Source organism: Bos javanicus, chromosome 19 (assembly GCF_032452875.1).
Source record: "Bos javanicus breed banteng chromosome 19, ARS-OSU_banteng_1.0, whole genome shotgun sequence".
Taxonomy (NCBI): Eukaryota; Metazoa; Chordata; class Mammalia; order Artiodactyla; family Bovidae; genus Bos; species Bos javanicus.
Window position 1 is genome coordinate 9,522,922 of NC_083886.1, and position 26,990 is coordinate 9,549,911.

Sequence of the window (26,990 nt, forward strand, 5' to 3'; positions counted from 1 at the left end):
CGCAGGCACCAGGCCTTCACTCGGGGGAGGGCGCCTTTCGCCAGGACGGGGCCTGTCCCCACATCAGCCCCGGCCCCCTGCGTGCGGTCAGAGGCGCTTACAGCCGGTGGGTCGTTTCTCCTCAGGCTGGCTCTGCTTCTCTGACCCCCTCGCCGCCTCGCCTCACGCTTTGAGGCAGAGCCTTGACCCCCGCCACAGCGGGTGTGCAAGTGATGAGTGTGGCCTGCCTTTCTTGGGAGGCGGATTCGGACGGTCACATGCGGGCTGTAGCTTTCTCCCGCCCATCACGTCATGGTGGAGGGCCCTGTGGACCACAGTCCCCTGTCACCGAGGAAAGGGGGGCTGAGGTCACGGTGTCCTGGGGCCTCCCCCAAGGCGGTCTCTGTGTTGGTTCCTGGGGCTGCCACACTCTGGATGATGGAAGCAGCAGATGTGCCCCTTCATGGTTCAGCAGTCTAGACGTCGGAGGTAGAGGTGTTGGCAGAGCCCCTTCCAAGGTTTTGAGGGAGAAATCATTTGTTACCTCTCTCATAGCTTCTCAGAGCTGCCGGCATTCCTCGGCTCATGGACACATGTCTCCCATCTCTGCCTCCGTCTTCACACGACCATCTTCTGGTTTGTATGTGTGTGAGACCCTTCTCCTCCTCTAATCAGGACTCCTCATTGGATTAGGGCCCATCCTATAGGATAAAGGTCCATCTTGTCAAAGCTATGGTTTTTCCAGTTGTCATGTACAGATGTGAGAGTTGGACCATAAAGAAGGCTGAGTGCCAAAGAATTGATGCTTTTGAATTGTGATGCTGGAGAAGACTCTTGAGAGTCCCCTGGACTGCAAGGAGATCCAACCAGTCCATCCTAAAAAAAAATGTCTTGAATATTCATTGGAAGGACTATTCTTTGGCCACCTGATGCAAAGAGCCAACTCACTGGAAAAGACCCTGATGCTAGGAAAGATTGAGGGCAAGAGGAGAAGGGGAAGACAGAGGATGAGATGGTTGGATGGCATCATTGACTCAGTGAACATGAATATGAGCAAACTCCGGGAAGGAGAGAGCAAAGGCCAGGGAAGCCTGCTGTGCTGCAGTCCATGGATTGCAAAGAGCTGGACGTGACTTAAGAGTGAAGGATAACAACAGCTCCACCCCGGTGCTTTCATCTCAAGACCCTTTACGAATTTTGCCAGCTGCAAGATCCTCTTTCTAGATAAGATCACATTCTGAGGTTCTAGGTGGACATAAATTTCAATGGACCCAGCACACCAGTGTAGTCTCTTCTCCACAAATGAGTCTAGAAATTTCTGGAGAAGATTAAGTTCCTGACTCGTGTTCTGAATCTGTGTGTTAAGTGAGTTTTGCCTTTGGATTCAGAAGTGATGGTGATGGTGGTGGGAGTGGGGGTGTTAGTGGTTGGCGAGAGTGGTCGTTTACAGGGAGAAGGGAAGAATGGAAGAAAATATCGAGAGAACCTGGGAATTGTAGAGGGCAGGTCTCTAGGAGGAAACACTCTGGAGGATGGGGCCATGGGGCACAGGACTCCTGTGACCTCAGTCAGCCCTTTGGGAGCTTCTTTACCATAGAAGGTCAGGCTTCGTTCTCAAATGCAGAGTTGATGATACCATACAGTCTTATCCCAGGTTCTGAAGAACAAGGTATTCACCAAATTTAGAATCTCATATGAAATCACATGGTGTCTGCCAGCATACCAGTTCTCTCTTGTCTCTCTGTCTTGCCTTTAACTAGCACATGAGTCACCTTGCTGGGACTTGATTTTTTCATCTGTGTAATGGGGATAATGGGCAGTCAGATTTGCAGAAGCCCACCCACTGCTAGCATTCTAGTGTCCTCTGGGGGCTCCTACAAGCTCGGGGTTCCCTCAAATGGGAGAACATCTGCAGAGAGGCCATGTGCTTGGGTGGTGGAGATGTCTTGTGCTTTTCACTAAGGGGAATGTGAACTCTTTTCAGGAACATAGTTATGGCAAGAGCTGACTTAATTTCCCTGGGCCTCTCTTGCACCCGTTTCAGACTCTCCTGAGCTATTTTCTGCCTTTCCATGCTTTTATTAGGATCACAAATATTTGTTGTTTTTTCGTTGTTTTCTTGGGTGACAGCTAATATCTTGGGCCAGTGCTGGTGGAGTTAGATTTCCCCTTCAATCTCATCAGAAAAGATTCTAACAGCCCCACCCTCTGCTCTGAGTACACACACACACACACACACACACACACACACACATACACACCCCTGCTTTATTAGATTTTATAAAAATAAAACCAGTGGCTCCACTCCGAGTGACCATTTCAGATGGAAACACATTTTTCAAAAGAGAGTTTTTGAAACTTTAAAAAAAAAGTCAGCTCTCCGGTTAGAGGCAGGAAGGTGGCGTGTCCTTTGCAGCCCTAGTTAGCAGCTGGCTTTGGCCAGTTCGTATGTGTAAACAGCAATTTTCCAAACTGGAATGGATGCTGGGGTTTTCTTTGTTGAGCCAAGAGGTGCATGGAGAGCAGTGGTGTTTAGTTAAATTATGGGTCTTGATGCAAAACTTTGCAGCAGTGAATTGTGAGAGCCTGAACCCTCCCCACCCCCTTTCTGTGCTACACACACACACACACACACACACACACACACACACACACACAACACTTCCCAGAATGTGGTCCTGGACCCTAAAAGGAGGCATCTGTTGGAGGAGGGGCTGTCCCCAAGGCTGCAGGGCTCTCGCTCTGGGTGGGTATCTCGTGTCTCTCAGAGTGAAAAGCATTCACATACCCGAAGCGTTTTCTTCAGCCCTTCCGCCAAAAGTGCCAAGGCAAGGACGTTTCAGATCCGTCTCCTGGAGGGTTTCAGGCTGAGCTCTCTCTTGTGCAGATGGGCGGCTCTCTCCATCAAGGTGCACTGTGTGTGTCAGTGTGAAGGCTGTGGGTTGGAAAACAGCTACCTGAAGGGCCTAGCACAGGAAAGAAGCACGAGTGGGTCCCTCCTCTGTGTGCAGAGGACTTTTCTAATTAATTATTTTATTTTAATTGGAGGCTAATTACTTTACCATATTGTGGTGGTTTTTGCCATACATTGACATGAATCAGCCATGGGTGTATGAGTGTTCCCCATCCTGAACCCCCCTCCCACCTCCCTCCCCATCCCATCCCTCAGGGTCATCCCAGTGCACCAGCCCTGAGTACCCTGTCTCATGCATTGAACCTGGACTGGTGATCTGTTTCACATATGATAATATACATGTATCAATGCTATTCTTTCAAAGCATCCCACCCTCGCCTTCTCCCCCATAGTCCAAAAGTCTGTTCTTTACATCTGTGTCTCTTTTGCTGTCTCGCATACAGGGTTATCATTACCTTCTTTCTAAATTCCATATTTATGCATTAGTATACTGTATTGGTATTTTTCTTTCTGGCTTACTTCACTCTGTATAATAGGCTCCAGTTTCATCCACCTCATTAGAACTTATTCAAATGTATTCTTTTTAAAGGCTGAGTAATACTCCATTGTGTATATGTACCACAGCTTTCTTATCCATTCTTCTACAATGGACATCTAGGTTGCTTCCATGTCCTGGCTATTATAAACAGTGCTGCGATGAACACTGGGGTACATGTGTCTCTTTCAATTCTGGTTTCCTCAGTGTGTATGCCCAGCAGTGGGATTGCTGGATCATAAGGCAGTTCTATTTCCAGCTTTTTAAGGAATCTCCACACTGTTCTCCATAGTGGCTGTACTAGTTTGCATTCCCACCAACAGTGTAAGAGGGTTCCCTTTTGCAGAGAGGACTTTTTATAATACCAAGGACTAGAGAGTCAGGGGCCAGCGAGTTACCAGGCCTGCTCACTGTTTCCAAAGGCAGAAGAGGGTTAAAGATCTGGGGGTGCTGCATGGTTCCTGGGATAAATAGAAGCCAAGACACAAGGATGGGGAATAGAGAGGTACACCCCAAGGTGTGTACACACACACACACACACACACACACACACACACACAAGAACACGCATACATAGAAGTGAAACCTGGACAGTACTGATGGGGATTTGAGGACCTTCCTTCTTTAAGAGTGCCCGGAAACGCTGGATGCCACATCTCCGCCCAGCCCTCTTCCTGCTGTCCTGAGCAGTCGTGGAGGTGGGAGAGAAACAGGAGAGCATGTGACTCCAGCACCCTCCGCTGCCCTCTGCGTCCCTCTCCGGAGTGCAGATCATGGGGCAGCGAGCAGCCCGTGTGGCAGTGACGCCCCCAGAACTGACAAAATGAAGCGCTCCTGTTTCCCGAAGCGCCCCTGGTGGGAGGGGTCGCCTGCAGAGCTCCCCGCCACCGCTGCGCTCCCCTCCTGAAGCCTCGATGTCAGCGAGCAGCTGACCAAGGGTTGCCCGTCTTTCCACTGGCCTCATCATGTTCGGAAGGTTTTGATTACATCGGTCTCCTTTCAGTGTTTGCTGAAGAGTGGGACCCATCTCTGCAGCTGAGCTGGTTCCTGGAGAGGATGTTTTAGTCACTTGAACACTTTGGCGCATTGTCTGGGGCCTGGAATTCCTCATCCTTGTTTTTAAAATAAAGTATTTTAAAGACTGTTTTGGGACTGTGTAGATTTATAACTGGGTGTCTTCCCCAGTATTTAGGGCTCTGTCCTGGCAGGTTTATGGCCGTAGGGCAACGGTAGAGGGTGTCAGAGGGGACCTTCTTGTCTCAGCAGTTACTGGGGAATGAACGTGCTGTTGACTTCTGTTATTTCGAATGAACACATGTTGGTCCGTGTGAACGACTGGAATAGAAATAGGGCCAGCTGTCTACACCCACCTGGCTCCACACCATGTCTGAATGAGACCATGGGGTTCGTTTCACGAAATGTCTCTCCAGAGTCGCTTTGAGAACTCCACGAGTGCGTGTTTGTAGATCACATTAGTGTTTCTTTATAGATATTTAATTGCTTTGCTGGAGGTTAAAAAAAAAAAAGGAATGAAAAATATAAAATGAGACTGTTGGGCGTCTTTGCCAATCTGAAACCACATGGAGATGCTGGAAAGTGCTTTTGAAATGATAGTGGAAGAGAATGGGGCAACAAGGGTTGATTTATCAAAGTGTTGGATAAAAGATTTCTTTCCACTGCCCGTTTGTTCTGAGCTTGAAGGATGGATTTAGTAACTGACTTTGAATTCAGGTACAGTGACCATGTATTTAGCATCTCTGAGGTGTCCCAGTAGACACTTTGGCATATGTTATTCAATTTAACAGAAATCTTGTGTGGTAGGCTAATTATTATATCTCCATTTTAAAGTGGATTAAACTCCATATTACATTAGAATGTAAGTTCTAGCACTTTGCTCGTAGTATTATCTGTTGAACGAATGCATTGGGAAAGTTAGGTTAGTAAAATTTGGTGATTAGGGAGTGTAGAGAGAGATTTAAATGAGGTGAGGGCCTGGTGGAGCTTCACTGTGAAGGTGACCTTGACCCCCCCAGGGGGATTGATGGATAAGCAGGGAGACAAGGAAGGAGAGGAACAAGGAGCTAGATAAGGTGCCTGCCTGTTGGCCAGAGGAGCTCAGTGGTGTGGACACTGGTGGGATCTTCATAGAATGTCTTCACGTACAGTGTCTCATCTAATTTCCTGTTCATCTGAAAAAGATGAAAAAAATAGTAAAGGATGATTTTAAACACACGTGCTAACCACTGCCTGGCGGTCCCCAGCAGTGAGACATATGAGAGTCATCAGGCCGTATGTCCCCGAGACAGTGAAGGACGTCCGCTCCGGGGGTGTCCCAGGTTGGGCTTGGTCCGAGGGCTCTGGTGGCCTGGGTCCCGTCTGGGAGCCACTGAGCTGAAGTGTGAGGGCCTGGGGTCAGGGAGCCTCCCCGTCGGGGCCGCCCGGCCCGCAGATCCGGGAGGGTTCAGGGTTAGTTGGGAGCTCTGGTAGAGGACCACCGTGCAGCGCGCAGACCCCAGCCTGGAGTGGGTGCTGTCTGTGGTCCCACTCAGACTGAGACACAGAAGCCGGGTCCCCAGCACCTTTCACACTCCTTAGCACGGTATGTCTTGAGGGCTGTGTCTCAACTGTTGGGCGGGGTTGTTGGTTCCTTGTCTCCGCAGATGTATCCAGAGACTAGGTGATAAGTGGTCCAGGCAGCCACGCCCCCCAGACTCAGATGTCCTGCATTGACTTTTCATACACGTGTGTGATGTGGTGGGTGGCATTTCTTTTAATATTCTCAGATTCCTCTCATTGATTTGGTTTTGGATTTCAGTCTTGGTTTTCTTTGTATGTTCTCTTCAAACATTTTTTCCCTCCCCGGCTTGATGGAAGTATAATTAACAAATAAAATGGTGAGATACTTAAAGTGCACAATGTGACGATTTTTTAAAAATGCTTTTGTTTATTTAATGTTTGGCTGTGCCGAGTCTCCATTGTTGCGCAGGCTTCTCTCTAGTTGCAGAGAGCAGGGGCTCCCGTGTAGCTGTGGCGCTCGGGCTTCTCACTGTGGAGGCTTCTCGTTGCAGAGCACACCTCCAGGACACTCGGGCCGCAGAAGTTGCAAGCCCCAGGCTCTAGAGCGCGGGATCAATCGTTGTGGCGCACAGGCTTAGTTGCTCTGCAGCGTGTGGGATCTTCCTGGATCAGGGATTGAACCTGTGTCTCCTGCCTTGGCAGGCGGATTCTTTACCCCTGAGCCCCCAGGGAAGCCCTCCAGTGTGTGTGTGTGTGTGTTGTGACAAGAGTCTACCCATTGAGTTAAGATGTTGTGCTTTTATTGTGTGTGACTAGACTGGGGAGATCCTGTGTCCACTGAGTTTTACATTTTTTTAATTTGATGTTAAAGAGAAACCAAACAAACAAAACAACCCCCAAACCCACGTAGCCTAACTTAGTTTTCAGAAGAACGTTCATTTTGTCGTCTTTCACTCTTCCGTGTAAGGTTTTTGGTCCCGCTCTGAAGAGCTGACATCACTGACTTTCCGCCTCCTTTTGCTTTGGGACTGGTGGGATTTTGAAGGGGGACCATTCGGAAGTTCATTTGTTTTTGTATCCAGCAAACTGCGGGTGTGGGCTTCTGTGTGCCTGGCCCTGTATTTGAACTGCAGGGCATCCTGAGAGGAGTCAGGAGACGGTCTGGGGGAGGAGGTAAGGAGGGCAGGATTATCACTCACTTTAGCACCAAGTGGAAAGTAGCGAGTGTGTGAGAGGCAGAGGGGCACGGTGTTAGGGGGCTCAGAAGTGAGAGGCGCAGCTTCTGGGTGGGCGGCCATATAGGTATTTGGCATTTTGGAGAAGAGCGTTGCATCTTGGAGGGTAGTCAGCTTGGCATGGGAGGTACCCATGCCAAGGATACCTTGGTGTGGAGAGGTCTCCCAAGGAGAACCTGTGTGGACAGAGGTGGGGAGGCCTGGGGACCAGCTGGGCTTGACTGAGTGTAGGACACGTCAAGGGGAATGGTGAGAAACCCCGAGGGACAGGAGCCCTGGCGGTGGGCACGGGGGGCTGACCCTCCCAGTGCCTGTCCTGTTGGCAGACACAAGCCAGCACCCGGAATGGCTCCGTGCAGGCAGTCTGCACAGAGTTTTGAATTACATGTGAGTTTCTTATTGACATATTCTGTGGGTACTTTCTGGGCAGCATGTCTTTATACACATAGTTCTCCTTTGTTCGCGTCTCTTCGGTTTAAAATAGCTCTGACGTGTGACTTCACATCACAATGAAGCTGTGTGTTATGGCCAGTGAGGCTTTGAAGTCCACTCTCCATCTGCATGAAATGCCAGCTTTCAGGTTGCGGCCTGAAGGCCTAAGGTATTCCTCGTGACTGTCTCTGGCATCCTGAGATGTCTGAAGGGCCTGCTCTGAGCAGCTGAGATAGTCCTCACATCGCCTTCCTCTCTGGAGAAGTATGCAGAGAGGCTTGTTCAACAGCTCGGTGAGTGTGGCTTCAGATAACCAAGTTAACCCGTCTTCCTCTTCTCGTTTCTTGCAGATGGTCACAAGAACAAAGAAAATCTTTGTAGGAGGACTGTCTGCGAACACCGTGGTGGAAGATGTGAAGCAGTATTTCGAGCAGTTCGGCAAGGTAAGGGGCGTGTGGGGCTGGGGCAGCCTCCTCTGTCCTTCAGCGTGGCTGCTGTGGCCCCTGCCTTTGCCACAACTGTCTCCTCCAGAGCCTCGTCCTTGGACTTGGCTGTCGAGATGTGAATGGGATTCGGCAGGAGCCGAGATGGAAGAGCCTGGCTTGTGGTGGGCACGGAGCCCCGTGCGCCGACAGGAACAGACAGAGCGGCCTTTGAGTGCGGTTTCACCGGCCTTAGCTGGTCGTGTGGGGCCTGGGCTGGGAGCTGACAGGGGCAGCGCCGGCTAGAGAAGGGACTCTGAGCTGGGAGTCACAGGGCAGGAGCTCCCGCAGAAGCTGGTCTCTGTCGGCACTGGGCTTCGTTCTGGGCCTTTCTGGAGGATGCACTGAGAGAAGAGGCTCCCTGGGGGCTGAACGCTCCTCCCCTGTCAAATGCCTGAGGAAACCCAGGAAAGATGCTGGGCGCGAACCTGTCAGGATGTCCAGGAGACAGCAGTGCGATCATCCCCTGGGCTGTGCCGGGGGATTGGGCCCAGAGCGACTCAGGAGGCCCCAGAGGAGTCAGGAAACCGAGTGTGAGAATGCGTGAGTCAGACAGACAGACAGGGTGTGTAACTGTGGGTGATTCATTCGGCCCCTTTCTGCTTGGCGGGGAGGCACGGCCTTGGAGGGTGGGTTCTTCCTGAGGGGGCCCCGTTCCTCGGGGGACTGTTTCCCCCTGGCCCCCACAGGGTGGCTTGGGGGGCGCCGAGCCTTGCTGGCTGTCGTGCGGCGCCCCCCGCGGGCTCGTGTGTCCCAGGAGGCTGGCGGGTGAGTGGGTGTGCAGGCCCGCAGCCTCTGTGTCTTTGAGCAGCTGTGGGCCTGGTCCTGGGTCCACAGGCGCGACGGGCTGCTTCTGCACAGGCCTGTGTCGTGTGCCCCCGCCCCCGCCACAGGGCGGGAGTGCAGAGGCCTGCCTGCCCAGGGTCCTGGAAGACACCGTCCTAAGCTCGGTCATTCGTTTCCCCCATGACACCCGTCACGCGTGCCCTGGGTGGCAGAAAGGCACGGCTGCCCGCCGGCCGGCCTGAAAGTTCTGTGCTTTCGTTCCTTGCCCGCAGTGATGGCCAGCTGGGGGCCCATCTCCGGGAGAGGCCTGTCGTGGACTCCTCTTTGGGAGGCAGGCTTTGACTCCTGGTTAGCCTCAGAGCGGGAGATTTTCCTGTTTCTGGCGTTCATCTGTTTCTGCATGGATGGGAGACCATGCTTCCCAGAACCCAGCCTCCTCCCGCCCAGCCTTGCTTTCCGAGTGGCACTCAGCTGCCCTTCCGGGTCGGTTATGAAAGGCTCCTTCCCCACGGCACTGTCTGGCATTGCCAGTTGGGGGCTGATTCATTCTGGCGGGATAAAGAATAGCTGAGTGTGCTGATGTCCGTTGTCTCGCTGCTCTTCAGGACTGATTGAGAGTGCCGAGGGGGATGGGTCCATCCCCCAGCCCCGCCCTGCCCAGGGAGAGAGATTGGAAATAATTTAATGAGACAAACACAGCTTGCGTAATGGAAGGCTCTGGAGTGCGGGCCCTCGTTGCTACCGTTTCCGCCTTTAAAACCAGGCTGGGGGGTAGTGTTTGCAAACATGAAGTGGGATTTCTTTTTCGAGCCATAACCTGCCTTGGAATCTCATGGGCCAATTTGCGGGTGTCAGGAAAGTTGATGCTGCCCAGATGGGCTGTTAGAATATCCCGAACAGGCTCGTACTTGCCACATCTCCACACATGCCCGGCGCTGGTCTCTCCTTCTCTTTCTCCTTTCTCTCTCGCTCTGCTTTCCGTTGTCCTTCATTAGCACTTAGCGCTGTGACTCAGTCCGTGGGCCGGTGGCAGGAAGCGGCGAACCCGCAGCAGCGGCCGTCCCTGCTCTGGGAACCGCGTCCTCTTGTCTGCAGACGGCCACAGACTGTCTTCCCTGACTTGGCACTCACCAGGTCCAAAGCCGCTCAGTTAGTTTTGCAGTAATACCTGCGGATTCCAGCAGGATACATAAACCTACCAAGTGTTTTATCGAAGGACTAAGGAGGCCTTTGAGCATATCCCAGCCCTCACGCTCTGTACACTCATGTGTTAGTAGCCTGGTGCGTCAGTGTGCTCTGCGGGTTAGCTGAGTCTGTATTCACAGGAGCTTGTTCCTTGTTTGGCTGGTGGCTGGTGTGACTTGTGTGTTCCCTAGGGTAGGGCCCACTGCCTCTCAGGATTCTGGTATAATTCACTTGAGTGCAGAAGGATCCCAGAAGGGGAGACCCTGCTGCTGGGCCTCAAGGGCCATGAGTGAGCCCTGCACCTGTGAAAGGAGTAACAGTAAATTGACGGACTGAGGGAAACGGAAAAGACACACGCACACACTTGCATAAGGTTTGCTCACACACCTGTGCACACTCCCCACTGTCAGGTTGTTCGGGGATCTTTTCGGTTGGTTAACTGCATGTTGCTGCTGCTGCCGCTGCTAAGTCGTGTCAGTCGTGTCCCACTCTGTGCGACCCCATAGACGGCAGCCCACTAGGCTCCCCCGTCCCTGGGATTCTCCAGGCAAGAACACTGGACTGGGTTGCCATTTCCTTCTCCAATGCATGAAAGTGAAAAGTGAAAGTGAAGTCACTCTGCCGTGCCTGACTCTTAGCGACTCCATGGACTGCAGCCCACCAGGCTCCTCCGTCCATGGGATTTTCCAGCAAGAGTACTGGAGTGGGGTGCCACTGCCTTCTCCTAACTGCACATTAGGAAGGTGTAATTTAATGAATAATTTAGTGAGTGCGTGTGAAGTGTTGAATATGGGCCAGGTCGGGCTTCCCTGGTGGCTCAGATGGTAAAGAATCTCTCTGTAATGCAGGAGACCCAGGTTTGATCCCTGGGTCTGGAAGCTCCCCTGGAGAAGGGAATGGCAACCCACTCTAGTAGGCTTTAGAGAATTCCGTAGACAGAGGAGCCTGGCAGGCTATAGTCCATGGAGTTGCAAAGAGTTGGACATGACTGAGCGACTAGAACTTCCCCTTTCTTTCTTCCTCGGGCCAGGCCATTGACTTACATTATCATCTCACTCAATTCTTCTCTGGGGTGCTGGTGGGGGCCCTGCCCATTTTGTAGATTGTTAAGTAGAGCCTTGGTGGCACTGTATCTTTGTCTCAAGGTCACAGCCTCCTGAAAGGTCACAGACTTCCCCTCTAGGCTTGTCTAATAACAGAACCCAAACTCTAGGCCCTGTTTCAACTGCTTACCGACCCGTGAGATAGACTTAGGGCAGGGAGGATGCCCAGGAGAGGCACAGATGGTGTCCCCTTTGGGTGCCCAGGGGCAGTGCCGGGGACCTGGGCCTGCACAGCCTCCTTGCTTCCACACAGCGGATCCGGGTGTCCCCAGCAGCCCGTTTGCAGGGGTGGACAGCACAGGTCAGGGGGGTGCAGTCTCAGCGGAGGTCACCCAGGTGAACCAGGCTGTGTGACAGGCAGAGTGCACGCCCTCCTTCCTCCCAGTCCAGAGCCTCCCGCCCCTCCGCAGCCTCCGCCCAGAGTTTCCCGCCTTCTTTGCAGTTTTCGCTCGTTGTCAGGCCTCTTGGTGCTTCCTCTTCCCGTCTTTCCTGAGGTGGCAGCTGTTGGGCTGTTTATTTCAGGTGGCAATCAGGGTGGGGAAGGTGGCTGTCCTGGGGCTGAGCTCGGGAGGGCTGAATGTGTCTTTACTATAAGCGGAGTGGGTGCAGGACTGTACACCCAGAGCTTGAAATAACTCGAGTTGGAGGCTTGTAATTGCCTTTGGTGCTTTTCTCCCACTTGCTTCCCAGAGATTTACAACCCCACCCCCAGGTTAGGGGTGTTGCTACTTATCTGTATTTAAGATGAGACTGTGCAGTCGCGGCATAAGGACCCTGCTGACTTTGGTGCCATTCTCACCCCCTGGGTAGTTATTCTGGCCCCCTCGTTGGAGTAAAGTAAGAAGAGGTACCCCAGACCCTCATACTGGGCATGGCTGCATGAGGACGCCACTGTGGCACCTTAACAGGCCCGTGCTTTCCTGGCCTCAGCTTCCCATCCCAGGGAAGGGTGTACAAAACTTGTAAAGGATTTTACTTGTAAACTTGTGAATAGTTTTGGCTCTGTTACAGCTACTCACTTGCATTGTACAGAGAATGCAGCTGTAGCCAACACACAAACCATTGCATGGCTTTGTTCCAATAAAACTTTATTTATGAAAACAAGTTTGGGGCCCCATTTGGCCCATGGGCCATGATTTGCCAGCCTCTGTACTCGATTATTCCTAAGGTTGGTTTCAAGCTTGGAAAATTGAATAATTTAGAAAGTGTTTAAGTAAACTTACATAGGTAGATAGATAGATAGGTATCTGTGGTGTCTATAGACTGTAACCAAGACAAGATGTTATCAGTAGTAATGAGCATGATGTACTAATGGTCAACAAAACAGCTGTAACGGTGGTAGAGTTAATTTGTGCACTTCAGGATCCAGGGGCGATGAAGGGATTCTCTATTTGGAAAAAGCTACCATTTATAAACTGGGATCTTCATCCTTTGAGGAAGGTCTGGGAAAACTGTAAACTATTTCCAATTTCTTATTACCTGTGCTAGATCTGAATGAAGGAAGATGCAGAATTTGTGAGGTTGAGATGTTAGGGTGAACTTCTTTACTGTGTTCTGATGTTTCTGGATTAGAGGGCCATGTGCTTTGTGCTGAGGTTTTAATGCATTAGAAAGCTGGTTCTCAGGGATGTCAAGTGAGGTGGTGGGACATCTCTTCTGCAGATGAGGAGGCTGATGTTGGGAGAGGTCAGTAAGTTGTCCACGGTCGTGCAGCCTGCAGAGTCCCTCATTTTCACCCGAGTTCAACGTTTATAAAACCTCATCTGCCACTTTACCACAGAGCAGCCCCCACCCTCAGAGGGAGAAGGTTCATTTGTCAGGAATGTTGGTCTCCGGTAATTTATTTTACTGCTTCAGGTTTCCTAGTGGATGCTATCTGTGCTGACGATTTCTTGCCGGCGAGAATGATGTATATACACCACTCAGAAAAATGGCACATAAATGATGCTCTCGATACACGCACACAAACCCCGACCATCCATCGGGCTGTTGGGCGCTGTTCCCCCGCCACGGCCGTGCGGACGAGCCCGGCGTGGCGATTATTAAAAAGCCCTGGGATCAAAGCCGCTCCGTGTACCAGAGCTTCCTCCTTCTCCCCTTTAGGCCCCTCCTTCAAGTACCGGTTTCTAAAATTCTCACTTATAGGATTTGGGAGATCAAAAAGAGGCCTTTAAACTTAATGAATTCTCGGCTTCGTCCTGGATGGAGCCGTTGTGCACCTCTCAGCCGTTCACCTCAATGAGAGGGCTGCTCGGTGCGGGCTCGCTAGGTAATTCTCACTTTATATAACTCTCTGAAAGCAGAGCAGCCCGCATCTGGAGGCTCCCAATTATACTTCACATGGTGAACTGTGTAATTAGTTTGGAAGACTTACGCTTAGTCATTGGTTTATCCTAATCGGCTTTGGCTTTCCCCACCAACAAAGTGAGCTTATTTTGCTAAGCTGAACCGACTCTGCACCCTTTGTTCCAGCCTTTTATTGTCTCATTCCTTTCATTCTGTTTTACTGCCAAAGTTCTGTTTCATTAGACCTACAAGTCATTTCCAATTCAGTGGGCTGCTACAATCCGGCCTTTATCACTGGCTGCCCTGGTTCCCATGTCCCTTCTGGGCCAGTGCCCGAGAGTGCGGGTTTGACGTGAGGGCTTTAACCCTTTGCTGGGCCAGCCCCTGACCGTGGCCGATGGGAGGACAAGGCCCCGCGAAGGAGGTCTGTAAAGTCCTCCTCTGTCTCACTGAAGGCAAGCCCCATGGAAATGAGACCGAGAGGGGCCTTCGAGCCCTCAGGGAAGTTAGCTTGACTTAGAGAATGGTGCTAGAAAACTTTGGCAGGGGGAACATGGAGAACAAGAAGGAATTGTCTGCTTAATGTAATGAGATCTCATCGATTCCACTCGTGTGGGGTCGGCCTCATCTCTTCTGTCTCCAGGTTTTACATGCAGGCACGACGCGGGCACCCCCGGCCACTGCAAAGATGTTCCTGTTGATGCTGTGTGTGTGTGAGGAGAGAAGGATCTAGAATGAAAATATCATAAAGCCTTTGAAATGGGAAAGGCAGGAGATCTGTGTGAAAATAAATAAGCAAGCCACTGTGTTCCTGAAAGTGGACTGTGATTTTATTGCTTCCTAAGGCAAGCCATAGATACACAGAGCTCTGGGAGGTGTGCGGTTCTTTCCGACCAGGCCTGGAAAACAAAAGTCCTGTCTGTCCTTTGTGGGCTTCACGGCCCCCACGAGGCCAGCGTCTTCTGAAGTGGTTTGCACACACGGACTCACTGGAAAGTGATGTTCGGCGTGCCGGGCTCGCCTGTCACCTGCGGGCCTTCGCTCTGGAGGGCCATGGCGTCCCTCGGACCTTGACTTGGAGCTCCAGAGTGCACCAGGAAGGGCCGTTTGCTCTTTCCTCCCTGACCAGCCATGCTGAAGGCTACTTGTGTGTTTAAATTTTCTCCTGTAACAGCTCAGAACAAGGCCAACACTGTCCTGGTGTTTTATTAAATCTCTGGCTGGTTTGTGTCAGTCTCTCCCTTTGGAGGTGTGTCATATGGGGGAGGGGACTTTATTTGCCCTGTGACCCCTGGCAGAGCTGCTGAGGGCAGAAAGTCACAGTTGGCAAACAGGGGAGTCCTGCCTCATCTGCGGGCCTGAGCCTCCTGGGCCAGGTGATGGCAAACAGAGCCCACAAGTAACATGAGCCTTGGGCTTTGCAGGTGAACCCTCTTGCCAAGCAGCTTTCTGTTCTCCTGGTGAACTTCTTCCTCCATTTCGGCTGCAGCCCGTGGAGGAGGTTGAGTTAGAAGCAGATTGATTGAGCACCCCAACCTCACTTCTCCTAAATCCTCTTTTTTTTTCCCCCTGCTTAAAAAAAGGAGCTCCTGAAATAGATGAGTGGGTTTCTAGGAAAACTTCCCATTTCCCTTTTAGTGGATAAAATATAGCCAGCTGTTGTTAGGCAAATGCATCAGACATTATTATTGCTCGGTTAACAGTGTTTTAAAATATACAAATAGAAAAATAGGATGCCTTTTGGATCACAAGCTGGGAAAACTTTGAGATTATGCTGATCACATGTGTATGCGTAGTAGGTAGAGGAAGAAGGCGCAAACTTTCTGGCTGTGTGTTTGTACCGTGTTTTCCAGTGTGGTTTAGCATCACTGGGTTTTTATAGGGGGGCCTGGAAGAGGAAAAGCAGGGGCTGGAGAGCCCTTGGGCAGGAAGGAGTTAATGAGCCTCGGGAGAAGGGGTTTAAGGGCTCCTCCAGCTCACCTTCCCAGAGCCCTCCTGGCAGCTTGAAGATGTCACTTACAATGGAGTTGTTAGCATGAGAAAGAAGCCTCTCTCCCCCTGGACGTACTTCAGTGGGAACTGAAAGTGTCTGAGAAATCACGGTTCAAGCTTGTGCCAGTGGGTGCAAGGAGTGGTTCTTACGGAGGAGAAAGCTCAGTTCATTTAGACTTGGCATAGAAATCGGATCCCATTGTTCTGTGGAGTGAACACTGATACGGAGATTCCTGCCCACCCCTTGGCCCACCAATAGGATACTCCATGACATGGGTTGCGTATGCTTTTCTTTTTTCTTTCTTTCTCTTCTCCCTCTTTTTTCCCTCCTGTTTCCTTTGTTCTCTGAGAATTAGTCTCTCTGTAGAACGGCTGGATTTGTCAGGTTACCACCCTCTAAATTTTTACAGCTCCGTGTATTCAAACTTGGTATTTGTGAATTAGCTGAAAATGGGCCGCCCATCAGTACTTTATTTACATTCGAAGCCGTGAGAGTGAGAGCCCCAGAAAAAATGTTAATATGCAGGCAGAGGCAGAAGGGGTGAGTTTCTGACTGTTGCTAACCTCATTGCTGCCTTTAAAACCAATCATGAGGCATACGGCTGATATTTAATAGCTTTTAGCTGATTATTTTTCTTCTCCTCCTCTTTCTTTTCTATCCAAGTTGACCTGGGTGTACTTGAGCGGAAATGAAGTCATCCAAATGCTGAATTAGAATAATCACAGGCCTCCAAGAATGAAATGGAAGCAGAGATTAAATGGTAGAGGGAAAGCTGGCATTAATAAGCAGCGGGAAAACTTTGCATAAAATAAATAGGAGATTTGATAGATTGAATTTGTATGTGCGTTTTCCATTTTTTCTCCACTCTGTATTGTCTTCCTAGAGTCGAGTTGTTGGCAGAGTGGGATTTGATTTGCTTCAAGTCCGCATACCTTCTGCAGCCAGGGTGATGGTCTTTTCTTTTTCATGGGATGTTTGTGTGACCAGGATGTTTCCAGGGTGGAAGAATCTGGGCAGAGGGGCCCTTACTGTGAAAGGTTGATGATTACCCCTTGCAAAGTGCAATGGTTGGGCGTTGGCGGGGTGGACACAGATGGAAGATAACACACAGCAGGCAGACAATGAATATTATGGATGGATTCCTGATTGTTAGGAGAAGAACAGGGCTGAAAAGGGTAGGGTGACCAACCGTCCTGGTTTGCCTAGGACTGAAAGATTTTTCAAGAGCTCAGAATAAATCACTCGCCCTAAATAAATGGGAGGTTGGAGAAGTTGAGACCCTTGGCCTGAAACTCCAAAGGCATGAAACTTTTGATCACCTCCAGCAGATTTAAGTATTCCTTCCTGTATGTTCCAGAACACTTACTTTGAACTGTTTACAGCCTGCACTCCTTAATTCAGCCACTGCGGGCAGGAGTCCACACAGGTCAGCAAGTATAGTAAGTGGCCTGAGGACGGCAGGACAGACAGACAGACCCACAGCCCCAGGCAAGGGCGGCTCATCTGGATGTGGAGTGTAGGAGCCCTATGGGCTCCTACTTGGGGAGTATTTCTGTGTCTTTTGAAAATAAAAATTTCTGCCCTTTGTAGCAAAAAAGTGAGTTTCTTGTAGTTAAAGAGCAAAATAAGGATTTAATTATATTCAAAACAAAACAGCAGAATGGTTTGTTTACAGGAAGTCGTGTTTTAGGTGGTCTGTCATGGAGGATGTAATTTGTGGAATCGGATTAGTTGTAAATTAGAGATTTTTGGTTGTTGAGGTTGCTAATGGTCTTTTTGTAATTGGCAGCAGAGGTAAATATTTTCAGACTTGCTTATTGTTTGTAGAGTGTTATTGCTTGAAAAAAACCATTTAAGGCGCTTTTCCCTTCAGGAAGTATAAGTAAGAGTATGGAGCGATCAGAGGCAGCCTTGCTGATCTTCTTATCAGCGTTCTTGGGGAACTGCAGGAGAGCTGGGTAAGCATCAGAGAGAGAGGTGCTGGGGTGGTTGGTGAAGCAGTTTGCTGATTCTGGTATTAAAATAACAACAACAACAAAAAGGTTTTCTCTTTAAAAAAAGACGACTCCAAATGTAAATTGGTGTAGCCACCATGGAAAACAGTATGGAGGCTCCTTTAAAGACTAGAGTTGCCTTAGGACTCAGCAGTCCCACTCCTGGGCATATATCGTGAGACAACAATCATTCAAAAAGATACATGCACCCCTGTGTTCATAGCCGCACTATTTACAGTAGCCAAGACATGGAAACAACATAAGTGTCCGTTGACAGGTGAATGGGTAAGGAAGACGTGGTGCATGAACACAGCGGAATACTTCTCAGCCATAGAAAGGAGTGGAGTAATGCCGTTTGCAGCTGCATGGATAGAGCTAGAAATTATCAGTGAAATAAATCACAAAGGGAAAGACAGATATCATATACTATCACTTATATATGGAATCTCAACAGAAACAGACTCACAGACATAGAGCATAGCCTTGTGGTGCTAAGGGGAAGGGGGCAGGGGAGGGCTGGATTGGTCCTTTGGACTAGAAGATACGAACTGTCATCTATAGGATGGATGAACAACAAGGTCCTGTTGTATAGAACAGGGAACTATATCCGATGACTTGTGATAAACCATAATGGAAAAGAACACATATGTGTGTGTGTGGATGTGAATACATATGTGTGTGTGTGTGAAAGTTGCTCAATCATGTCTGACTCTTTGTGACCCCATGGACCTCCAGTCCATGGAATTCTCCAGGCCAGAATACTGAAGTGGGTAGCCTTTCCCTTCTCCAGGGGATCTTCCCAACCATGGGATTGAACTCAGGTCTCCCACATTGCAGGCAGATTCTTTACCAGCTGAGCCACAAGGGAAGCCCAAGAATACTGGAGTGGGTAGTCTATCCCTTCTCCAGCAGATCTTCCCGACCCAGGAATCGAACAGGGTCCCCTTCATTGCAGGTGGATTCTTTACCAACTGAGCTATCAGGGAAGCCCATATACATATACATATATGTGTGTGTGTGTGTGTGTGTGTATGTGTGTATATATAAAACTGCATCACTTTGCTGTATACCAGAAGCAGTAGCACCCCACTCCAGTACTCTTGCCTGGAAAATCCATGGACGGAGGAGCCTGGTGGGCTGCAGTCCATGGGGTCGCTAAGAGTCAGACACAACTGAGCGACTTCACTTTCACTTTTCACTTTCATGCATTGGAGAAGGAAATGGCAACCCACTCCAGTGTTCTTGCCTGGAGAATCCCAGGGACGGCGGGGCCTGGTGGGCTGCCATCTATGGAGTCGCACAGAGTCGGACACGACTGAAGCGACTTAGCAGCAGTAGTAATAGCACATTATAAATCAACTATACTTCAATAGAAAATAGAAAGGAATACCCTATTTCCTTTATTGATAGATGTGTTTTAATAGCAAAAAGGAGGATTTATTGATGCCATGGGTCTCCATTCCAGCTAAGCTGGCATTTGTTCTGATTCAGAGATTGCAGTTCGCCCAGACTTTCCATGTGCCTTTTGATAGAATTGTCCCAGTGGCCCTGTGGGGAGGGAAGCCTGTCCCCGTTTGGAAGCCAGGACAGGAAGCTCGGGAGAGCATGAACGACAGTGGACCCCGAGTGCAGACCCGAGCCCGGCCAGGAGGCCTGGGCTTGTGGCTCCAGCGAGGCTGCTGGGCTGGCCATCTCCCTCAGGGCTGTGGGCGCGGTGGCCAGCGGTGAGCTGGGCCGTGGGGTGTCTGTGGCACATCTTCCAGGAAGCTGGTTGTGACTTTATGATTGTTTGTTTAAAACATATATTATGTTAGAACAAATATTATGGCATGAACTGCAAAATTTGCATAATTGTTTTTGAAAAACCCTGAGACTTGGAGACATTTCAGGATAGCTGCTGGCTGCGATAGGCTCTGTCCTCCGTCGTTCTGGGCCGTCTCGGGATTTTCCTGACTTCACTCCTGGTAAGGAGCTCTTAGGTGGAAACGTTGAGAATCAGTACTGTGTAGAGTAGGGGTTGGCATATTTTTTCTGAGCAGGACCAGATAATAACTGTTTTCGGTTTTGTGGCCCAGATGGTCTCTCACAAGCACTCCACTCTGCCATTGTAGCAGGAGTGACAGCAGTCATAGACGGTATGAAAACGAATGGTTGTGGCTGTGTTCCAATAAAACTTTATTTACAAACAACAAAAGGCTGCTGGATTGGGCTCGAAGCCAGAGTTTGCCAGCCTCCTGGTTTTGCATATTGCCTGGTAATAAGGGCATAGATTTTTTTTTTCTTTTTAATACGCAGACTGGCTGGTGTCAAATCCCAGCTCATCTGTTTATTAGCTCTGAGCAAGCCATTTAACTTCTTTCTACCTCAGTTACTTTATCTGCAGGATGGGAGTGAGGATGGTGCTTAAACCGCCTGGGATTGTCATGATTCATAATTGAACTGAGACATACATAGTTCTTAGCATCCTGCCGAAACCAAGCGCGTGATAAACGGTAGAAAGATGAGCTGCTGTTAGTTTCATCCTCTTAAGACGCAGGCAGTCAGTCCTAAAGGAAATCAACCCTGAATATTCATTGCAAAGACTAGCTGAAGCTCCAGTACTTCAGCCACCTGATGCAAAGAGCTGACTCGTTGAAAAAAAATCCTGATGCTGGGAAAGATTGAGGGCAGGAGGAGAAGGGGGAGACAGAGGATGAGATGTTTGGATGGAATCATCAACTCAATAGACATGAGTTTGAGCAAACTCCAGGAGATAGTGAAGGACAGGTAAGGCTGGCGTGCTGCAGTCCATGGGGTTGCAAAGAACTGGACATGACTGAGCCACTGAACAGCAATAAGACCCAGGTTCAGCTGCTAGAGTTGCCTTTCCAGTGCTCTTCAGCAGTTGCCCACTACCACCTCCTCCCCCACCAACACCTGTCTCTCTCATCTGTCCCGTGGGTGGGTTTACCACTCAGTTCTTCCAGTCTCCTTGGGGATAATGCAAATTGAAAGTCTTCCCTGGATCCTTTTTGCCTGAAGATGAAGATTGAGTTTTGCATAGTTTTCAATGGCACATACCTTGAGTTCAGTTCGACTACCCTGATGCCTTGAGTTTGTGAAACTGACTTCGGCTGCTCTAGCTTTGATGGAAAACATTGAACTGATACAGACCAAAAGAGAATTCTTCTGGTTGGACCCTGCTGATGAACTCTTTAAACTTGTTTTAATAAGTAAACTTTTTTTTCGGCCGAGAAGGAATAGAAGATACTGTCTGGAAATTGTCCCAGTATCATTTACCTGATGTTTATTAAGATATATATGTATATTGATCCACTAACCTGTTTATTGAGCTTATTTAGCCTCTTGAGAGAGCTTTCCACATCCTCATTTAGGTTTTCTTTCCTGTGTCTAATAAGCTTGGTCTTCAGGTTTTTGAATTTATTGCAAATATTAAGGGGTGGGAAGATGTTAATTGACTCAATGTAAAGAGGAAAGGAAAACCCGTAAAAGCAAAAATGATTTCAATCTTAAAAAGTAGCGTGTCGTAGAACCGTTTGCTGCAGGGGAACAGTCATTCCTCCTCGTTAGATCCAGAAGGCATCTCATCTGCAGCCTCGCACATCGTACATTGCACGTTGATTCATTCACCCAATCTTCTGAATGCCAGGCGCTGAGCTGGGAGCCGAGGGTACAGGCTGAATGAAACAGACAAGATCCTTGCTTACTTGTAGCTGAAGTTTTAGAGTGGGGTTGGGGAGCATGAGCCAAGAACAAAAGAGTAAAAAAGTAGAATAACTGCTGCTGCTGCTGCTAAGTCGCTTCAGTCGTGTCTGACTCTGTGCGACCTCATAGACGGCAGCCCACCAGGCTCCCTGGTCCCTGGGATTCTCCAGGCAACAACACTGGAGTGGGTTGCCATTTCCTTCTCCAATGCATGAAAGTGAAAAGTGAAAGTGAAGTCACTCAATCGTGTCTGACTCTTAGCGACCCCATGGACTGCAGCCTACCAGGCTCCTCCGTCCATGGGATTTTCCAGGCGAGAGTACTGGAGTGGGTTGCCATTGTCTTCTCCAAGAATAACTGCAGATCATCTCAAAAAGATAAACCAGGAGCTGGAAGAACCCATAAGGGAGTACGAAAGAGGAGGGATCTTGGTTTATTGGGGAAACAAGTCAGATTTGCCTACATTTACATGTAGCCTCTCTGCCCTGAGTAGACGGTAGGGCAGGGTCTGTTTCCTCACTCTGTGCAGCCCCCCGACAGTCCCAGTGCTGGGCTCTAGTCCGTGCTCAGTAAATAGCGTGGGATGAGGGGGCCCTCTGTGTCAGAGGGCAGGGCTGTGCCAGACACTGGAGGCGTCTCCAACGGTGGAAAATTGTGGTTTTTCCGTTTCAGAATGGGGAGCTAGGAGAATGTATTCAGTTACCAGGAGCATTTCCGTAAGTGGGTCCCATCTTTCCCCTGAAGTCAGGATAAAGGAGCTGTGTCCACCCTGCAGGAGAAGCTCTTGAGGACGGAGAGGCTCTCTGGGCAGGCGGAGCTGGGCAGCAGGGCCTTTTCCGGAGCTGAAAGGGGCTCAGGCAGGTCTAGGTGTTGAGCGTGGCGCACAGCTGCTCTGGAGAAGGGAAGGACGAGAGGAGAGTGAGGTGTGGGGTCTGTGGCCTCCTGTTGCATCCAGCCCTGCTCCTCTTCTGTCTCTGGTCTGAGCAAAGCAGAGGGCCCGCTATGGGAGAGCTATCATGCTGGCGGGACCGTTGTTTTGCGGTGGCCAGTGGGTGCTTGGCTTCTCCCACAGGTGAGGCCACCAGCTTCTCCTTGGACTTGCTGTTTTCTGATCAGCCAGGCTGAGGGGTGAGAACGGGCCCAACAGCATTAAGCCAAAGCACAGACATTTCTGATGCTGGGGAATCTGGCTGTGGATGGAGAGAACTTGTCTGTGGGTACATTTTTTCTCGAAAGAACAGAGGGATGCCACTAGTGAGTACTGCCTGGCTCTTGGGAACTGTCAGGATTGCATGGGATGAAACAATGATTCTGGACTTTGGACTCGGGTAGACCTGAGTTTTTTATTTTCTTGGACTCCAAAATCTCTGCGGATGGTAATTGCAGCCCTGAAATTACAAGATGCTTGCTCCTTAAAAGAAAAGCTATGACAAACCTAGATAGCGATTAGAAAGCAGAGATATCACTTTGCTGACAAAGGTCCATCTAGTCAAGGCTATGGTTTCTCCAGCAGTCATGTACAGATATGAGAATTACACCATAAAGAAGTCTGAGCACTGACAAATTGATGCTTTTTACCTGTGGTGTTGGAGAAGACTCTTGAGAGTCCCTTGGACTGCAAGGAGATCCAACCAGTCCATCCTAAAGGAAATCAACCCTGAATATTCATTGGAAAGACTGATGTTGAAGCTCCATTACTTTGGCCACCTGATGCAAAGAGCTGACTCATTGGAAAAGACCCTGATGCTGGGACAGATTGAAGGCGGGAGAAGGGGGTGACAGAGGACGAGATGGTTGGATGGCATCTTTGACTTAATGGACGTGAGTTTGAGCAAACTCTAGGAGATAGTGAAGGACAGGGAAGCCTGGCGTGCTGCAGTCCATGGGGTCATAAAGAGTCAGACACGACTGAGCGAGTGAACAACAATAAGGCCCGAGTTTGAATCCAGATGCCCTCATTTGCTATTCGTGTTGTGCCCTGGGGCTGGCGATTCACTATCCTGAGCCTCACTTCTTGTCTCTTTAGTGGGGATAGAAAGTCATTTATGCAGGGGGAGAGGTGTTGTAAAGAATTAAAAGAGACAGGTTGGCCCAGTGTCTACTCAGTGAGAATCTCCCCTCTTCCCATTCATATTCTCTCTGTCTTTTTTTCTTTCTTTCGTCTACCCCCGTCCCTTGCATGTCTGCAGCCCCTAACTGCTGACTCTGCCGGGTTCACTCCCATCCTATAAACTCCCCCGCCATAATCTGCAGGACGCACTCCCTCCGTCCCACGTGGACGGCTTTCAGTTGTTCAGGGACTACTTTCTTGGCCCCTCCCAGCCTCTGCCCCATTCCTCTGCAGCTGTCAGTTCTGTGACGAAACCCGAGCCACACAAGTCCTGCGTCTGAGATCCTGCTAGGTTTAACCCAGCTGGAGCTACTGTAGGGGGAGGCCCATGGGAGGATTTGGCTTTTTTTCCTCTTATGCTAATGAAGTGAATATGGCAAGGAGTCACAATATTTTCTTTCCAGGCAAAGAAATGTTGTAGTAGGAGAAACAGCATGCAGGGGAAGCAAATGTGATCTTACTGGATTCTCTCAAGGGAGGAATAGGACAAATTGTCAGCGTCTGTTGAGAAGATAATGCTCTCACTATGATAAATGCCAAGTTTCTATTGAAACCCACCATCTTAATGGTGGCGTCCCTAGAACTCAGTGCGTGCCTGGCAGCAGAGGCCGTCAGCGCAGGAAAGCAGATATTTGTAGGGGGGTTATTTGTTTGCGATGAGAAATCAGTTTGAAGCAAATGAGACCATGCATTAAAAATGTTCTTTTCGGCAGCTTTATAGAGCTAACTTGAGTGCTCCATTGAGGCCTGCACTTAAAACACACCTATGGGGAGACTTCCACCCTCAATAAATATTTCTTGCATATGACTTAGATTAAAGGAGCACGCGGGATTGGAAAGCTGCCTAAAATAATTTCCCCTCCCATAGGAAGTAGCTGCTGTAATTCACTTGCAAGTTATTTCAAACAGCCTGTTCTGATAGAAATTTCTGCATTCTTCGCATGGATTGGCATTTTTCTAGAACTGTCTATTGTAGCACTCTTTCTGGATAAGGGAGTGTCTGGTGGTGTTTAATTCAGTGCCACTCCCTGGAAGGGCTTCTCAGCTGTTGGTTGCCTTTTGGGGGATGCTGTATGCTGATTTGTCTCAGCCTCTTCAGTGTAGGTGGTTTGCCTCACTCAGGGACACCGGTGGGCTAGTGGGCGGCAGGAGGGGTGCTCCTAGAAGGCTAGAGAATTCAGAAGCTCTAAGGATGCAGGGCAGGGCTTCCCTGGTGGCTCAGCAGCAAAGAATCTGCCTACAGTACAGGAGACGGGGGTTGGGTCCCTGAGTTGGGAAGATCCCCTGGAGGAGGGCATGGCAGCCCACTCCAGTATTCTTGCCTGGAGAATCCCATGGACAAAGGAGCCTGGAAGGTTACAGTCCATGGGGTCACAAGGAGTCGGACACAACTGAAGTGACTATGCATGCAAGGATGCAGGTCCAGTCAGGACCCGGGCTGGCTAGGGACCACGCGGCCAGCTGGAGACAGAGGAAGAAGGTCTCCTTCAATGGTTCAAGGGGCCAGAGGTGTTTATGCTTGTCCAACCCTTCATTCATACAGTATCCTGATGCCCACTAGGTATTAGGCGCTGTGTTGGGATCAGAGATCAGAAGCAGAGTTCTCCCTGCCTACAAGGGTCAAGAAGTAGAGGGCCGTGAGGAGAGACAGGGACCTGTGGGCCGTCACTGATGAGTAGGGCCTCAGGGGCCGCTGTTGGACTCCTTGCCGCCCTTGCTTTACATCTGCTGTCTTGCCGGTTGCCCATGGCAACCTCTGAGGACGACTCAGGTCTTCCTTTGCCTCGGCAGCAACCTGAGTGCCAACCTGGAAAAGGTGCCTGACAGACATTTATTCTGGGCTCCCTCAGAGGTGGCATGGAAGGTGGGAGGAAGCCCACCTTGTGTCTTATCCACAAGCCTCTGGAGACAGCAGCCCTGCCCTGTGCCCACTTGGGAAAGAACCAAATAAAGAAGGTTCACTTCAGTAGATCTTGGAACAGTGAGTCTGACTCGTCATCAGCAGGGACGAGGCAGGGTTCAAGTTGGATGCCTGCATTCACCTTGCCCAGATTGTTTCCAGCTGAGCACATGTCCTAGAGTTTTAAAGACTCTCCCCTTCTTGCCAAGTTCAGAGTTCCTGTTTGAGATCTTACCCTTCAACCTCACCAGAAGCTACAAGCCCAGTTTGTTTATGTGACTGATGGGTGGGGCTGTGAACAATATCTTTTCAGTACTGGAGAACCTTGGAGAACATTAGTCAGGGTGTCCCAGTTATATTTGTTACTGCTTCCCAGATGCATTTAACCTGGGCCCTGCCAGTGGATGGATTTGGCAGCCTAAGGAAATTGACAAAGATGCTCTTGGGACTAAATTATAGTTGAAGTTAGTGTTATTTTGTGTGGGGTTTTTTTTTTTTTTCAAAACCCATAACTTTTAACCACTGGCATGAAAGTTTATATAAAGTGTTCCAAATCAAATGTGTTAGTTCTAGGAACCTTTTTTTTTAAAGGCAACAATTAAAAATGGCATTTATCTTCAGATGTATTGAGTACTCACAGTTTCTAAGGATCGTAGAGTCACGTTCTTAGCCGTATTTTCACTCCTAGCTCCATGCTCATGTAGAGCAGGGGTTGACACACGGACTAAAAAGGGCCAGATAGCAAGTAATTTGAGGCTCTGTGGGCCTTATGGTTCTGCTGGTACAGTACAAAAGGAGAAATATGTAAATGAGCGACTATGGCTGTGTTCCAATAAAGTTTTATTTACAAAAACAGGCAGTGGGCCAGATTTGGCCTGGGGGCCATAAGTTACTGTAGGCATTTCTAGTCCCCAATTCAAGTCTCAAAGAAAACAGTGACTTCATAGAATTATGAATATGTATAGGGCCATTCGTAAACTGCTTTGCAGGGGGTGGGGGATGGCACGTGTATACTTCTTTGGAAGAGTGCCTTTTTCATGTACACACGCATCAGCAAAGTGCATTTGTGGTCTCACTCCATCACTTCAAGCCATTCAGAAAACTCCTTCAAAGTAAGCAGCTGCAAGTATAAGTTTGACTAGAGAGCGAGCCTAGAGCCTGCAGAGAATGCTGGGTGGGCGGGTGAGGGTCCTGGGCTCTGGTTTCCTCTTGAGCGCCCGGGTGCCGCTGCTCGGTGATGTGCAGTCTGTGGCTGTGGCAGCCACGGGTGCAGGGTTCTACCTGGGAATGCATGTGGAAGCTTTGTCGGTGATGGACTTCCTGCTCTACCACGATCCTAACGTGGAAGGCCAAGATGAAAACTGGTGTGAAACTTCCTGTGGCCATCCTTTCCTCTGCAAACTCACACCCCTGAGCTGAGAATTTGGTTATAGTCATGTCTTCTGAAAGAAAAAAAGCTGATCCACGTGGATTAATTTGCACTCCTTAGTTCTGTAAAAAACCCAGTGACATTGACATGTTGATGAAAATGTGGAAATTAACACTTGGAAATTTTTATATAAAACTCACATTGAAATTTCAACTAAACATTCTCACACTAAAAAGAGCTATATACTTATACCTGAAAAACTCAATTTGATGCCAGCTGCTTATTTCTCCATTGTGGTCACGTGGGCTGAGGTTCTTAGTATGAAATGTAATTTACACAAATTAGTCCAAGGCAGGTAGAGTGTGAAATTAAATTGATGCCTTGATTTCTGTATTCTCTAGTAAGTGTTTCTCTGAAAATTTGTCATTTCTGTCCTAGAAACTTTGAAGTATGGGTTGTTTTTTT

General features: G+C 49.4%; 1 protein-coding gene across 13 annotated transcripts in view; it reads left to right on the forward strand.

The window, feature by feature from the left end:
* Positions 1-26,990, forward strand: part of MSI2 (musashi RNA binding protein 2) — a 404,970-nt gene that overhangs the window by 134,889 nt on the left and 243,091 nt on the right. For 12 of the 13 annotated variants that reach the window (XM_061390056.1, XM_061390045.1, XM_061390043.1 and 9 more), the window contains one exon: positions 7,963-8,055. The exons of the other annotated variant lie outside the window; for it this stretch is intronic. In XM_061390056.1, coding sequence (XP_061246040.1) covers positions 7,963-8,055 — 93 coding nt within the window. The remainder of the gene's footprint in view (positions 1-7,962; positions 8,056-26,990) is intronic. 13 annotated transcript variants of the gene reach the window in all.